Source organism: Cyprinus carpio, chromosome B3, assembly GCF_018340385.1.
Source record: "Cyprinus carpio isolate SPL01 chromosome B3, ASM1834038v1, whole genome shotgun sequence".
In the NCBI taxonomy this organism is placed as follows: Eukaryota; Metazoa; Chordata; class Actinopteri; order Cypriniformes; family Cyprinidae; genus Cyprinus; species Cyprinus carpio.
This window is the reverse complement of record NC_056599.1, coordinates 27,804,897-27,821,837: the sequence shown is the minus strand read 5'-3', so window position 1 is coordinate 27,821,837 and position 16,941 is coordinate 27,804,897. Positions and strand designations below refer to the sequence as shown.

The following is a 16,941-nucleotide window of genomic DNA, read 5'->3' as shown; positions in this document are numbered from 1 at the left end:
TATGATCAAAAAATAGATAAAAAAATGTAAATGATAAAAAAGATCACAAGAGAACAATACTAGGGGTGCTACTAAGGAACTCATTGGCATACATAACTATGAATAATATTTCCACAAGTGACAGACCATTATAATGACATGACCATTTGCCCTAAATATTTGACACATTAGCATTGAAATTAAGTCTATTAGTCTGTTCTTCCTAACAGAATTGTGAGGTATTGGCTGGGTTTGTCTTCTGTAGTCATTAGCACTAATTTGTCATATTTAGACAATGTGCTAATTTTTCATGCTCAGTCAGGGGCTCTGCCTCGTATTTGTTCACATTTAAGAGTGAAGCATAAAGCATTAGTATGCAGCTGAGTGTTAGCCTGGCCATTTTCTCTCTCAAAAAACGTGTTTTAAAGTCTAGTGAATTTTAGTGTTGCACCACATTGTTTACATTCGTGATTAAAAGATCTATTAATAACAACGTCAAAGGTCATTATGTCTAGTCTAGATAAAAATGTAAACATTTATCATGATGAAAATGACATGCACAGCGGTCCTAAATCATATGTGGACTCTTAAGTCACACTTTAAAATGCATGAACTGACTCCGAGGTGATTGTAGTTAAATGACATGCACAGCGGTCCTAAATCGTGTGTGGAATATTAATTTGGAGTTTTATGTGAGTCATGGTGGCCACGGAGCAGCATCTATAGTTGACCCATGCTTGTAGTTTACTTTTTATGTACTTCTCAGAAATGGGCTTTATGTACTTTCAGAAAATATACTTAAAATGACATTTAAGTATACTTGACTTATACTTACAAAAAGTCTAAATATACTTGAACTTTACTTAAGTATACTTAATAAAATAAACTTGAAGTATACTACTTTTTGGTAAGGGTTATCATATTAAAGGTGTGGTCAAATTCACAGGAGAATTTTTGTGGGCTAAATTCAGTCATTTCAGAAGAAACCCGCGAAAAAGAAAAGTTTGTAACGAGAATTTGTCCGTTCACTAAAAGAAAATGTACTGGTTTGAACGTAGTTTCTGTGTGGTGGGCCGTGCTTTCGTATATTGCTAAACTATCGCCAATAGACAATGGAGCTTTTTGCCCGTGAAATATAGTTTATATGGCGATGCCTTACAATAGATCCATAGTTTTGAATTTATAAACCATCAAATTAGTTTGTGTTATTTATTGATTTTTACTTTTGATTGTTGAATATTGGATGTGATGGCTTGATTTTTGCTGAAATGGTTTGATTTTTGAGGGATTGTTTTGCTTTATTGGAGCTTGTGTTTGTAGGATACTTTGTGGTTTTAACACTGTGCATATGAAATGTCGCCTTTTTTCTGTAAAGAAACATAGGGCCTACCTTAAAGAATGCAAATCATAGCCGCACAATTTAAAAAAACAGCAGACTCAGAGGTGATTGTAGTTCAGCGACTCAGAGGTTTTTCACGCTCTGTATTACATATAGGCTATACCATTCAGTTTCTCTCTTGGTACAATGCAGAGAGCCCGAACATGACAGGCTACTATTAAAAATTATCTTTTAAGAACCTCAGGCATCGACAAAATGGCAGCAGAGAGCTATGCAGAGAGCCCGAACATGATAGGCTACTATTAAAAATGACATAGCCTATATTCCATTGAAGCGCCTACACTTTACCAACAAAAAGACGCTGTGGTCTTTAGAAATATTTAGTTTGGTCAGGTTTTCTCACTTCTGCGGTATGGCCAGTATTAAGCTAGTTAGTTCCTATGAATGTTTTAGAGACAAAGTTCCATTAGTTTAATTTAGATTTATTTTCACAAATCTGGATGAAGTGTACTAAACCAGGATGGACACACATCTGTAGATTAATCAGTCTGATCAAACCCATAAGCCCAAAACCAAAGGCAACCCCCCCTCACTTTCTAGAGATCCTGTGCCACAGTCTCTTAACTGCAAAATATCTTATTTTAATATAGACTTAATGAAACGCTCGTTAATCATGTATTGTCGCTAAAAGTTAATTCCAAAAGGGGTTCTTTTAGCACCAAACAAACCCCTGAATTCCTGTCAGCCTGCTTTGGTCCCCATATTCTACCCCAAAATAAGTTCCTTTTCACCCCAAATATTTAGTTTTCCCCATGTAACCCAGTCAGCCTAGCTTGTTAAGGCTGTTGTGTACATCCTTATACTTGACCTTAGTAGTCTTGGTTCTGGTATCCACCAGAGCCGTCATAATTCGCCTCCATGTCAGGGCTGTATCCAGTGTACTCTGTGCCTGCAGCAGGCACTCCTGCGGGATCCTGGCTGGGATCAATATAGTCCTGAGAGAAGAGAGACGAGCTCGCACCTAACTTGTACCTCTGGAATGCGAAAAAAGCTTGACCAGCCTTTAGGAAAATGAAGAAGCCAGGAGGAGAGGTTTAGAGGGTGGGATCAGGGGGAATTCAATACAAATGATAGGATTATGGCAACAGGAGAGGAGGAATTTTCAGTTTTGATGGTGAATAGTCAATGAAATGGTATTAGTTAGGGAAATTAATGAAGAATTAAATGAAAGGAATTAACAAGAATGACAGGATAGACCAGAGAGAGAGAGAGAGAGAGAGAGAGAGAGAGAGAGAGAGAGAAAAAGAGAATATCATTAGTCTGATTAATATAAAAGATTTAGATGGTTAGTCAGCTTTAAGCTTAATAGAGTCGTGAATACATTTAGCTATAACCTTTTAAACCAAACCCTTTTAACATACACTTAGAAAACCTAAATCCAAAACAAAACATAAAACCAGAACTTGAGACAAACTTAAGACAATTTAATCAAACTAATCTGCCAGTATACATTATAAGATCAATCACAGGATAAATATACATTAAAGATTTTAAGCAACAACAGCAGCTCAACTGTAAACAAACTGTATTAAAATAAGATCATGAAATGCCATGACAACAACAGAGGTGAATGACAATGTAATGTCGTCAAAGTATCAGGCCACAAATCCTGTAGAGTAGACAATCTTACATTATTTTACAAAACAATTCTGTAAAGAGCTCAGCTGAACATTTTAATGTGCAACTGGTGCCCCCTAGTCAATTAAAACTGTAACTGCAATTAAAAAAAACAACAAAAAACCAATCAACAAGACAGCATTGATTTTCTAGCACACAAACTACAGTTCAAAAGTTTGGGGTTGGTGAGATTTGTTAATGTTTTTGAAGGAAGTTTTTTTTGATGATTAAGGCTGCATTTTTTTTATTGCTCACAAAGGCTGCATTTATTTGATCAAAAATATTGTAAAATATTATTACAATTAAAGATAACTTTTTTTCTTAAATATATTTTATTCCTGTAATGGTAAAGCTGAATTTTCAGCATCATTACTGCAGTCTTCAGTGTCACATCATCCTTCAGAAATAATTCTAATATGTTGATTTGGTGCACAAGAAACATTTCTTTTTATGATCAATGTTGAAAACAGTTGTGCTGCTTAATATTTTTGTGGAAACTGTGATACATTTTATTCAGGATTCTTTGAAGAATGGTCAAATCAACAGCATTTGTTTGTAATAGAAATATTTTTTAATATTATAAATGAATTCCATGTTTGGTTAATTCAATGCATCCTTGCAGAACAAAAGTATTAATTTCTTTAAAAAAATCTGACTGTCCCCAAACCTCTGAAAAGTTCTGTACCTTTAACCCCAGTCTTTACTTGTATGATAAACGCTGGAATAGACCTAAAGGAGAAAATTAGATCATCTCACTGTAGATCCTATCCTTTCATAATTCCAGGCAGATATGTACAGGATCATATGTTATTTAAAACTCTTCCCAGTTCGTACAAGGAAATTCAGGGCTTGATATGGCACTGTAACAAAAAACAACCACATATCATATCAAAAAACATCACGTCTTCATTGGTCTCCATGACTGTTGGATTTTTTGAGGGGTGCTTCTGTAGTTGATGTCTATGGCATAGTAAACAAATATGTGCGCGGTAAATGCTAGACAAATGGAGGTGGTGTATGAGGGGTGAACAGTTTGTTGTATTCCTCTTCAAATGAGACTTTCTTTAGGCGCTCAAGGGCCAGGAATGTAAGAACACCCTAAAGGAAAAACAGATCAGCCAGAGCCAACGGTCAACAGAAAGAATGACAGGAATAACATTTCAAAAACACCGGGTTAATCTTATTGATGCAGCTGGGTGTTTTCTGTAAGAGAAGTGCTTTGAGGAATTAGAGATTAGAGAGAAATCTGCAAACAGCGAAGAAAGGATTACTGGGGTAAATAAGTGAATTCTCTGGAAAAGAAGCTAGAGAGCAAAGTACAGAAAGAAGATTAGTGAATGAAGCCATGTGGATCAGAAGCACAGGTCATGTACAGTGGTTGATGTTCACAGGCCATTCACTGAGAAGAAAGCATGACATGCATGCAATCTAATAAAATTCAATTATTAGATGAAAACACTTCAAAGGAAATTTGAAATATTACTTGGCAGCTAACTAAAAAAGTACTTAAATGACTAAAACTAAAACTGAAATAAAAAAATGTATTAACGTGATATAGAAGTACAATATGTTTTAAAAAAACAAAAATGACTAAAACACACAAAATTATTGGAAGTCAAACTAGAATGAAATGAAAACTGAAAATATAAAGAAGCTAATTCAACATATTAAGAAAAACAATAAAACTACCGAAGTCATACAAATATTACTGGTTCATCACCAGTGTAATCTGATCTAATAAAAGGCCTTGGGAAGAGCAAGCAGCCCAGCTATCATCTATATAATAAAATGAAAATTCTGACGGAGAAGAAAACATAGATATTAAATCTTGCACATTAAATATGATTCAGATCAATTCGATTTTGTAGGAAACATTCAATTTAAATGAAAATTTAAAGAAGATATAATTAAGTCAGTACAGACCCAAGTAAATATGGAGAAGAAGGCGAAGGTGATGGCTGCTCTGGCTGCGTCTCCACCCTCTTTGAGGGGGTTGTCTTCTGGTTTAGCCACCTGCCACTGATTGGCCAGGAAACAGAATCCCACAAACCACATGAAAGACCAGAAGGCTGAGGGGAAGAAAAATGGGAAGGTGCAGGTTTCATATCAATGAAGCATTACAATAAATGCTTTTGATTGAAAACAAATAAACTGAAAATAGAGTGATAGCATATTTTAATAGTGATCTGATCAAAGCAGTCAATTCATATGTACAGACAGAGATGGTGCTGATGCACCACAACAAATTCAGCACAGCACTGCAATAAGTCTAGCTGAAGTTACCTTTTACCAATAGAGGGCAGTGTAGCTTAAGTTAATGCTGCAGCAGCGGACGTTCAGATCTAGACTCTAGGGGTGCTTTTGAACCAAGAACACCTTAAAATCAATTGTCTATGGGAAACATTACCTTCCTAGAGAAGCTTTTAATATGGTGAAAAGAGTATAAAAAGAGTGTGGCCAGAGGCTTGCAGTAAATGCATCGTTATTAGTGATAGAAAAATGCTGACATGTAATATCAGCAGTTTACCTGAAACACCAATATCAGCTAACACAGCCTTCTTGCGGTCTTTAACGCTGCTTATCTGAGGAAAGTAGACGTCCAGTGCCATAAAAGCGGCACAGCAGAGGAAGGCCAGGGATCCCATACCCACGGCATAGTTACAGGCATGCTGGTTGCGGTTAAAGATGCAAAACTCCTCCACCTCGTTCGGACGGTTCACATAGCCCTCGTTAGCAATGCATCCGAAGATCACAATGGAAAAGATCTGAGGAGGGGAATGAAAAGAAGAAGAACACGAAGGAAGAAGGTGAAATGAAGGTGATATGCACTTGTCACACTTAATTTCATTTACACAATACTTCATTATAAGAGCCAACTTTATCCATAGTATACAATAGCAAGTTTTAAGTGTAAGCTAGATTAGTACGAGGTGGAGAAGAGGTGAAATGCAAGGTACCAGGTTAATACAAGTGCTTTTGAGGAAGAACTAATCACTGGATTTGGAAAAGGTTCAGTTTAGTAGCATCGATTTGGAAAGGGTTCAGTTTTGTGTTGTAATATTTTTGTATGAGTGATTTTGTTTTTTTTGAGGTGTTTAAATTTAGGTTTGCAATGAACTTGATTTTTTCTGTCAAAAGCCCTACAGACCCAACTAAAGCTGATAAAATATTATTTATGCCCACTGTAGTACTGATTTAAGCTCTCCTAGTAAAGAAACAAGCACAAATTAAATTGTTTCTTTGCACCCAACCGCAAGTTCTTGCTAAAAATATTGTGTGCAGATATAATCTATCACCACAGAAGGCATTAAATGTCTGTTTTTAAAAAAAAAAATTCTTGTTGTTACTGGGTTTGTTTTCTACAGGGAAGCTATATGGTAGATTTGACACTTCCATAATAATAAGGGCCTTTTTGGATTCAGATGAGCCCATGTTCTCTTTTTGGCTCCAGAGAAACAGACAGTCTTCAAGAGGATGGAGGCAATTTTTGGCAAAGGCCAGGGTTTTAACAGCTGGCTTGTGCATCTGTACAATATGTCTCAATGTGTGAGAGTGAGAAAGAGACACTTCATTACTCCACTCTTACAATTAAGTTAAAATGCTCTTGGCTACCAGCAAACTGTCCCATAGTTATTCCCTAATTGCAGCTACAAGCCCTTGATTTAATCCAAGGAATCAGCTTTATTTTAAAACTAATGTTAAGGGGTTTGGCAACATCAAATCCAATAAACACGGAATTGCTAAGATACAGGTTCAATGGCTCATTCAAACCTTTATCTTAATCTATCAAGCACATATAAACAAGATATCATCACGGCTGACTTAAGAATAATTTAAGGTAAAATCAAGTCCTATAGTATAATATAGGACTTTAATCTCTGTTTATCACATTGTAACATTTAAATCCATTCCATGGGATTACCTTCCAAATCCTCAGCACTTAACAGTATTTCCTGTATTGCAGTTTAGAAGTGGAATTTAGAACTAAAAAACTGAATTTTGAATGTAGGCTTGTATTGACTGTCATGCAATTAAAGAATTCTGTACCTCAAACTAATGGCAAGAAATGTCTTTCTGTTGAGTTGTTTTTGCAGGATGAACTCAAAAAGAACATTATGCAAACGATACAGTCTGATTCACAAACTAATGACACTACGACCTGGTGTCTTTTTTAGGGCTGGACCAGAATATTCGATTATTCGAATATTCGTTCGGTGGGTTGACATTCGATTTTCCTGATTCGAATATTCTTTTTTTTTTTTCGAACACCTGGCATCCCCTGCGAAATGGTTCCCATTTGCCCTTGAATATGAATAGCCCATTAGTTAACGTCATGATTCAGTTCATCTGGAAGAGAAGACAAAAATGCAGAAGACCTCAGCTGTGTGGGAGCACTTTAAATTGAGTGAGGACAAGGACAGCACATCAAGTTTGAAAGTAGTTCTGTAAGTAGTATAGGCGCCTATAGTATATTGTTGGTGTAAAAAAAAAAACTAACTGCTTTTATCCGGCATGTTAATCAGTAATTTTACACATGATGAAAACGTGCACTTATTTTGCTTGGAAAATACTTGCGAATACATAAAAAAAAACCTTTCAGTAGCCCAGCCTAATAATAATTTGTCTATATTAAAAGTATTGCTCTTAACAGACCTGTGTGTTTTGTATCACTAGTGCAGTGTCTGTTCTCGGAGCATATAGGCTAAGCCCTGTCCACGTTAGGCGCGCTGCTTCTGGCTCGAGCTGTTCTGTAGTTTATTAAAAGTTTATTCATTCTGAACGTGTCGCATGTCCATATTGCGCCAAAATGTTACACTGCACTCCCTTGGGACCGCAGCAACACACCCGCCACGCGTGAAGTCGATTGGATGAACGGTTCTCAACATAATACAAATGCAAATAGACAGAGAGACACACTCTTGACACACTTTATTACACTGTGTCTACACCGGACGCGACAGTTATAGTGTTGTGCTGTGCCGCAACAGCTAAAGTCTGTCTACACAATAGACTGTATGAAAGTTCTACACTGAATGCGTCAAAGCGACCGTTGAAAATCATTTGAAATTTATGTCAGTCATAAATAGAATGCAGCAGCAGTTTACTGTCGGGAATTTGTCAGCCGCATGCGGCAGGAGTTTAGTGTAGGGAGTTTGTATTGTGTTTTGCTTGGTTTGTAGAGTGGTTTTTTTGTACGGAGAAGAATATGTTCAGCCCCTCCCTCCGAAGCTTCGAATATTCGGTGTTGATTACTACCGAAGCTTCGAAGCTCAAAAAATGGTATTTGGACCAGCCCTAGTCTTTTTATAGTTCATCAAAATCATAAAGTACACCCAATGTAGTCCAATTCATGAACAACTGACTCTTTTGAACGCTTGCTTCTTTACAGTGAATCAAAAACATATACAGCAGCACCAGTGTAGACTGATTCATGAACAAACGATTCTCATGAGCCCAGTTCATTTTTAGTGAATCAAACACATACGCCAATGTAGTCTGATTCACTAAAAAAAACAACAATTAATCAACATCTGACTTCTACAACATATCTTCATTTCTTTTTTCTTTTGCAGTTTTTTTATTTTGCCAACCCAATCATTTAAATGAACGCAAATAAGACTGTAAATGCAAACACGATTGTAAGGTTAGAGATGATAAAGCAGTGCTTGCCCATAAAATAAAGTGTTGCTAAAGGCAAGCATTATTTTTGTAATATATATTTCTCTCTTGAGTCTGTGATTTCAAGTATGTGGTCAAGTGTGTTTGCCTGCCTTAAATTAGCTGTCTGGATCACAAGGCCCCATGGCCAATGAGTGCATGAAAGCAAGCATTGTAACAGGCAGCACGCGGGATCTGGATCTTGTGATCATCAGGAGCAGAGCTTTGCATGCTCTGTTTCAACCTGATTGTAGTGTTTTAGGCACATGTGTCTGTGAAACGAGAGATACGTATGTTTAACGCTTTTTTTTTTTAACAGTGGAAATTTGCAAAACTCTAATTTCTTTTTAAAAAAATGTACAAAACAGTTCCTTGTCCCAGTTGTCTCCTTGTTTATATTTGACCATGAGCTTTTCTCTAGTCTCTTTAAATTAAATCATAAACTGACAACCCCATTCTTGCACATTTTCTATATTTAGCATATACAGTGGTGGCCAAAATGATCAGAACACTAGTATTTTCACCAGGTAAAAATGGTTTTAAGTCACTTATTTCCAGGGGTGCTTTAAGATATCCAGAGGCCCCTGGGCAACAGCATTACGGTACGGTAGGTAGCATAACGCTAACATGCGTTTTTATTTTGAAACAAACTGTAAAAACTTTTACAATCTGTAAAGATGCACTTCTCTCTAAAGGCACGTCTAATGAGAAGATGGCGAGTCAGGATCGGCAACTTCATCCTTGACACCTACTCAGAAAACACTATTTATTAGTAAATAATTCAAATATCTGCTTACTGTTACCCTCTGACACATTTATGGTAATTACTTTTGCCGATGCTTTGCGGCAAGCGTTAGCCTATTGAGTGAATTTGAACGCAGAACTCTTCAGCTGCGCTGATGGCACGCACCACACTGCTGCTGCTGCGGGACACTACACACCGTAGAGCCGCTCTTGACAGTCGTGGTAGCACGGTCGCATGTGGTTTCCACCAGCGCGGCAATTTTTTTCATCACTAATTGATGGATGTCTAAAATATCAAAATAAGGAGAAGCCTTAAACCGACCCAAGGCCCGGCCCGCGTCTGACCTATGACGTGAAAATTGGCCCAAAGCCCGGCCCGAGGGCCGTAATAAAGTCGGGTTCCATCGGGCCCGGGCTGGCCTGGGATGAAGGACTCTAGCACATTCATATAGAGACACGCACACAGAATAGCGCTCATACGCTTTATCGGTGGAACATACCAACTAGGCCTATACAAACTGTGTGAGGGAAACCTAAACTGAACCATTCACTACAAATACTACAAGCAGGGCGTCGCTGAAAATGAGTGTGTAAGTTTGTTTACAGAATGCTGTTGTCACTGCTGCAAACTCCCAAATATACAAATAATTATTCAAAAAATATAATTTCGCAGCAGCCAGTGGGCCCCTCCCAAGTGTAGGCCCCTGGGCTTCAGCCCCTTATAGCCCGTGCATTAAGGTGCCCCTGGTTATTTCTATCTTTTGCTGTAGTGTCAGTATAAATGTCAGTTTACATTTCTAAACATTCAATTTGCCATTAATTGTAAAAATCCAGATCAGATCTCTGTGTGGAGTGCTTGTTGTAGTCATATTTGTTGTGCAAACAAATGTCTGTCGTCATTATTATTATTAATGGTATAATTGGTTTTTTGAAATTTATGGTGATATTTTCTAATGACACACTACAGCAAAAGATAGAAATAACTGACCAAAACCATTTTAGTTGGTGAAAATACTAGTGTTCTAATCATTTTGGCCACCGCAGTACATTAATTCATACACCCATTTACATTTCTTCTCTTTTCACCAGCTTGTTATATTATTAGGATATCAATATTACAATAGCATTTATTTGTCATTTTGTATTGATCTTTATTGTTCTGTATTGTAGTGCATTTACTTCCCATAGGCGATTAATAAACGATTTCCCATAGAGGATTAATATAGTGCTACCCTATCTTAAATATATGTCATATATTGCAGAGTTCAGCACATCCCACAAGGTCAGCGTGTCATATTTTATTGGCTTTCATTGGTCTTCATTGTAATTTATGGTTCTTCAATCATCCAGACGTATCAGCTGGGGCTGGTTTGTGCTTGTACCATTTTAGAGCTATGGCTGACCCACCAATAAATCAATCAACACCTTGAAAGGAAGAGAAATAAAGTGGAACAGAGCTGTCCAGCTATTCAACAGGGCTCTTTACACAAAGCACAGTGGCCGCTTGTGTAATGTTAGATAGTGGGCAGGACAATGACAGGTTAAAGTAAACCTGCTATATAGTAAAATGAATCTACAGCTCAGTAGTGATGCTCTAACATCAATTAACAATTTAGAAAACTGGGAGTTCTGTTATGAACAAATCAATATTTTGAATGAATCATTGATGAATTGAGGCTGATCTGATTCTTGAGTGAATAGAGACTTCAATTTGGGTATGTTTGGCCTTAATGGCCATATGGACAATTTTTATGATTCTTTTATGGTGCATTTGTATTCATTTTGCATCCATTTATTGTAATTGCATGGAAAAGAGCAACCATTCTACATCACTAATGGTCTGGATGGTGTAAGTTATTGTTAAAAGGATGTCTTCCTGACCACTAAAAAGACATAGTGCCCCTCATCATTTTTCTCAGTCTGTTACATGCCTGCCGAGCTTTGCCTCCCTCTCTCCCCTCCCCCTCCAATCCCTCGCTTTTAATCTCCCTGACCTTGTGTTCACTATGCAGGGAAAGAGAGATCACGAGAGAGGGAGAGAGACTGAGTCATAAGACTACAGATGAAGACCGCCTATACATCCCAAGCGCTCCCCCACAAAGTCAACCTGACCACTGTTTCACAGCATTCAGAAATCATGCGTCCATGACGGGAGAAACAAGATTAGGATATTCACAAACATTAATCATATAGATGTGCTTTGCTATAAACAGGAAAATTAAATTAAATTAAACTGCACTGTAACTGCTCTTCTACATTGGTAAATAGCATACTTCATGTCAAAGATATTTTAATAGCACCTCTGATAAAAACTACAACATATAAATTCTCACATGTGACCCTGGAGAACAAAACCTGTTTAAAGTCGCACGATTATATTTGTAGCAATAGCCAACAATACATTGTATGGGTCAAAATTATCGATTTTTCTTTTATGCCAAAAATCATTAGGATATTAAGTAAAGATCATGTTACATGAAGATATTCTGTAATTTTTCTACGGTAAATATATCAAAACTTAAATTCTGATTAGTAATATGCATTGCTAAGGACTTCATTTGGACAACTTTAAAGGCAATTTTCTCAATATTTAGATTTTTTTTTTGCACCCTCAGATTCCAGATTTTCAAATAATTTTATCTCAGCCAAATATTATCATATCAAATATTATCATATCATATTTTACCTACTAGGCTTCTTAATAAGAGTGCAAGATATAATAAATGTGGATTAGATATGAGACACAATGCAGGAGTTTACAGTGATCCATTGCCAGAATATATCACAACCAGACAAGGGAAAATCCTGCCAGGAAATAAATGAATCACAAGCTATAATAATATTGTTAGAGGGATAAAGAGGCTCTGCAAACTATATTTTCCCTCTTGACGTAATGACTGTGCAGGAAAAAAGGTGGACATATGGAGAGAGATGAAGAGTATGTCGCCCTGCAGCAGTATTCAGCTGTGCCATTAGTCCCAGAACGGACTACAGTAAAATAACCTGCTATATTTAAAGCATCACATGCTCATTGTAAAGGACAGAAAAGCCAGAGTTTTCACCATAATTTATATTCTTACAAATAAGAGTAATTGCAACAGACAAGCTGGAAAATGATTCTGAGAAACAGACTGCAGTTAGATGCTGGATGAATACAGTGTGGCAGCTTGGAAAACAAATGAATGAACTGCTGATTCTTGCTTAGAGGTTTTTTAACACCCATGTTATCAAACTCTGTCTGAGAAATATGTGTCAGCGAAGGTTCCTGTGGGAAAGAGACTGCTTAGGCAAGTCAAAGATCCAAAAGATCATCAATTTTAAAGCGAGACCCTATTTACAAACAAGAAATGAGGAAAGACTCCAAGCCTGAATCAGACACTATCCATCACGGTATATACCAGAATTGAAACATGACTAAGGAGAATGCTTCACACTAATGTTGCAGTTCATAGAAAGAGCCAAAGAGAGAATACACGAAAGCTTCAAATCCAGAAATATTATAGAGGCAATCCCATTAATGCCTTTTACTGTTTATCCATTTTCATTTTCATCATAGTGAGCCTGTTAGTATTCAGCCTGAGGTCTCAGATAGTTGTCATGCCAACGCAGAAGCAGCACTCACTCAGAGTATGAATCAGAAGAACACACCTCCAGTCCATCCTGAAGATTCCACACAGCAGACTGCACACATTCGGGCAAATCAACAGTTGGTTGCCTCTTAAAGCTGAAGGTTGGTATTTCTGTGCATATACAGGAACTTAGGGGTGGTGGAAAAATTGGTTCACTTATTAATCACTGTTCTATCTTGTGCTGATTTGAATTGATTCACAAATTTCAAAAAAAGATTTTACATTTAACCTAGTGCTGTCAAATGATTAACCGTGATTAATCGCATCCAAAATAAAAAGTTTTTGTTCACGTAATGTATGTGTGTGTACTGTGTTTATTTACTTGGTATATATACATACACACATATGCATGCATACATTTAAAGCAGTCATATCATGCGATTTCAAGTTTACCTTTCTCTTTGGAGTGTTACAAGCTGTTCGTGCATAGATAAGATCCCTAAAGTTGCAAAGAATAAAGTCTCAAACCCAAAGAGACATTCATTATTAAAGTTAAGACTCGTCCACGCCCTCCTAAAACGCCTCGTTTGAACACGCCCCCACATATCTACGTCACTGTGTGGGAATATTTGCATTACACCACCTAAATGTTAACGCAAAGAAAGAAGGCGTAACTTTGATTCTCGCTGTAGCTATGTCGTGGAGATGCTGTGTGTTTCGTTGTGAAAGCAAAACTACGACGCATTTCAGAAAGGCGGGGCATAGAGGAGCAACAATAATTTACAGTATGTGGAAAATAATGTGTTTTTTGGACCTTAAACCGCATAAACACATTGCATTAAACCATTATTTTTAGCATTGTCATATGACCCATTTAAGAAAAATTTTGTTTACATATAAAATGTATAGGAATATAAATATATATGTAAATACATGTAAATATTTTTAAAATACATACTATATGCATTTGTAACTATATATATTTAATAAATATACACAGTACACACACATATATTATGCAAACAAAACCTTTTATTCTGGATGCAACTAATCGCAATTAATCATTTGACAGCACTAATTTAAACGTTACGATTTAAATGTTTTTGTTAATAACGTGATTTTGTCGGAACACAGAGAAGGCAGTGGAGCACCCGGACAGTTTATAGAGAACACACAGGGCAGGCTTGCAACGGGATAAGCATGAAGAATGAAGCATACATGACAGAAACCAAGAATCAAGGAAAATGAGACTAAAGTAGCTTAGCTTTAATACTAACAAATATCCAGGATATAGAAAAGACTCTACATGGTCACAATGATCAATAATTCCATTGTACCACAAATATATTTTTTGCATTCCCATTTGCTCAAATAGCAGAACAAAAACTCCACAACAGTGTTTTCATGACTTTCAGTAAAAGGAAAAAAAATTGAGAGAGACAGATAATGGCAGTCAGAAGAGAGAACGATGTCAAATTTACCGTCTCTCCCATAGACGCTGCATTAAAAACACCCTCACATCACCGTTAACCAGTTTTTTTGTAATTTGATGCAAAGGTGATATAATACAAAGAATAGTGTTATGAATGTACATACATTTAAAAAAAAATACAAATATGAAAAACATTTGAGGATTTACAATGCTGATGACCGTTAAACATGTCATCACAGTTTTGTGAAAAGGGTCATATAAACTATCCAATACAGCCAAAACCAACGAATTTCCATGACTTTTTCAATGGTTCATGATTACTGCAAAAGTATTTTTAACTAATTTATTTTTCTAAACTTCGTTAATTTAATATAAATATCACATGCAAACTTAAACTTTATGAAAATGAGAAATGCTGCCTTGGCAACTAACTGAAAATGCAAACTGAAATATGTTTAATTATTAAAATAACTAAAACTCAAATAAAGGGTTTGCAATATGTTTAATATTTATGATAACTAGAGAACAAATTGAGGACTTTTAGCATTTTGCTAATTTCTGTTGGCAGTGAATGTATTTTTTTAGATGAGCAATGAATCCTGAGTCAGTGCTCATTTATGATATTACTGTGTGTTGATTCTGATATATAAATCATTTCAATTCTTGCATGATCACCTATTACATAGTTGTGGCTTAACCACTGATTCAGACACCTGCCCACCCCTCCCCCCACATCAGCCACCCTCTTCTAATCTCCCACCACCCCCTCACCATGTGTCTCTCCACCAAACGTTTTTATCAGCAAATAGTGCACGCATGCTCCATGCAAGGGCCAAATGTTTAAACAAATCAGGAGCCACTTTTTTGAATCGAGATTGAGGAAATGACCAAAGACACAAAGTGTTAAACATTGTTCAGAAACCTCCCCCATAAAGGTAACAGGGCAGCAGACATTGCCAGGTTCCTTTATGAATATTGAGCTTCTTAAGCTACTGTCACAGCCTGGCCGTTGCTTTTCAACCCTCTGCATGCTTTATTCTGTATATAAGAATTAATTCATATCAGAACATGACTAGCTATTTAGGTAACATAAGATGAGTGGTCTGTTATAGCTAGTTAGACAGTGTTGCCCTGGACAACAGTCATTATACAGCAATATTTGTATGCTGAATATCACGACTGTCCAATCAGAATCAAGTATTCCAGAAAATTGTAAAAATATTATAATAGTTTAAGAAAATCAGTGTCAGCTCTAGTCTCATATTTACAATTTGAATGTGATGCACACGCTTCATGTACCTGTCTATTTAACTAGAAAAAATAAATAAAAAACGAAACAATATATTGCGAACGCCCAGATTAGCGGGAGACTGTGCATTTAGGCGGCAAATTACTCGCCGTTAACGCGTCATCACATGACGCTCGGGCTCGCGCTTAAATTATGCAATTAGCAGAATGCCTCTCACCCATGACACTATTCGAAGAATAATCTGCGGCTGCTGAAAGAACGTAATTGGATCGAAGGTGCCGCCAGCCTTGCCAGCCCCGTATGCCTGCTCCATCCTCAGAGGTTCGTGATTTCTCCGTGTCTGAAGTTTTTTTTTTTAATAGGAAGATAATTGACCTTGGTGTCGAATCAATTTTTTCCACGCGCTACACCTGGACTCTTCTGTCGCCCGGTCTTGATCTTGGATGTACGTTCGTGGAGGTTTTCTTGTAAAACGATGTCCCTTGTACTCCGTACCTCTCTCATTTCAAGGGTGGAGAGAGGAGACTGAGTAAACACGCATCCGGGAAACACGGGAGCGCGCATTATGCTGTCAAGCTTGATGCGCGCTCTCGAGGATACTTAGGCGCGCCACCGACCACGTGCCCGCCAGAACTTGAGTAGTTACTGTGTTTATGTGGCAGAAATGAATTTGAACTAGGCGTGGATTACTTTAGTAAACGTCAACGGTGTGAAAAGGTGAAAAGCAATGTTCCTAAATGCTTATGTGTAGACAGTAGACACACGATAGTAAATGAAAATATTTATTTAGTTTATGGTACGTAAAACCAAAAATTAAGGATAGGGATGCATTAAACTTTACAGGTGGTGACGGACAAATCTAAATAATAAGAAAATGTTTATAATGTATATTAAACCATTATAATATAATAGAATACATTTTTCAGCATAACTTCTGTAATGAGATAGGAACACCACTTAAGGAAAACGATATATACACTTTCCAGGAAGTTGAGGACACTTGTGAAAATTCAGCAGTTCATATGAAGAGGAATAGTGAGAGACTATTGGTACATGGTAGATTCTTTTTGAATTTTAGTTATAATGTAGGCTTATTCAATAGAAATTTGCCAATGTCTCACATGTTATGAGGGTAAGGCTCAAAGTCAGTGTTACAATAAAATGTCAACTATTGAATGAAAATAACAGGTACAGTGTGTTGTGAACAATTTGGCTGATAACCAGAGGACGATGGTGATTAGTAGTCAGAAATAAAATGCATAAGACTGAAGTGAGAGTGTAAATTTACTAAGGT

General features: G+C 36.9%; 1 protein-coding gene across 2 annotated transcripts; it reads right to left on the bottom strand.

The window, feature by feature from the left end:
• Nucleotides 1-2,126: 2,126 nt before the first annotated feature.
• On the bottom strand, nt 2,127-16,224 carry LOC109057144 (synaptogyrin-1-like). Of its 2 annotated transcripts, none has more exons than XM_019074359.2 (4): nt 15,865-16,223; nt 5,523-5,760; nt 4,919-5,064; nt 2,127-2,379 (listed from the first exon to the last, which is right to left on the bottom strand). In XM_019074359.2, the coding sequence occupies exons 1-4, from the start codon at nt 15,958-15,960 to the stop codon at nt 2,188-2,190; spliced, it is 672 nt and encodes a 223-aa protein (XP_018929904.2). In that variant the 5' UTR covers nt 15,961-16,223; the 3' UTR covers nt 2,127-2,187. The 2 variants fall into 2 exon arrangements, with proteins under 2 accessions (XP_018929904.2, XP_042576534.1); XM_042720600.1 differs by lacking the exon at nt 2,127-2,379 and adding an exon at nt 3,542-4,093 and having other exon boundaries at nt 15,865-16,224.
• Nucleotides 16,225-16,941: the final 717 nt, after the last annotated feature.

Bases quoted from the DNA above. Each gene is read 5' to 3' on its own strand.
- LOC109057144 (XM_019074359.2), bottom strand. From the start codon at position 15,960: ATGGAGCAGGCATACGGGGCTGGCAAGGCTGGCGGCACCTTCGATCCA. The intron at 5,761-15,864 runs GTGAGAGGCATT...TCCCCTCCTCAG, and splicing joins TTCTTCGAATAGTGTCATGG to ATCTTTTCCATTGTGATCTT. The intron at 2,380-4,918 runs GTCTGTACTGAC...ATTTTCCTAAAG, and splicing joins TCTTCTCCATATTTACTTGG to GCTGGTCAAGCTTTTTTCGC.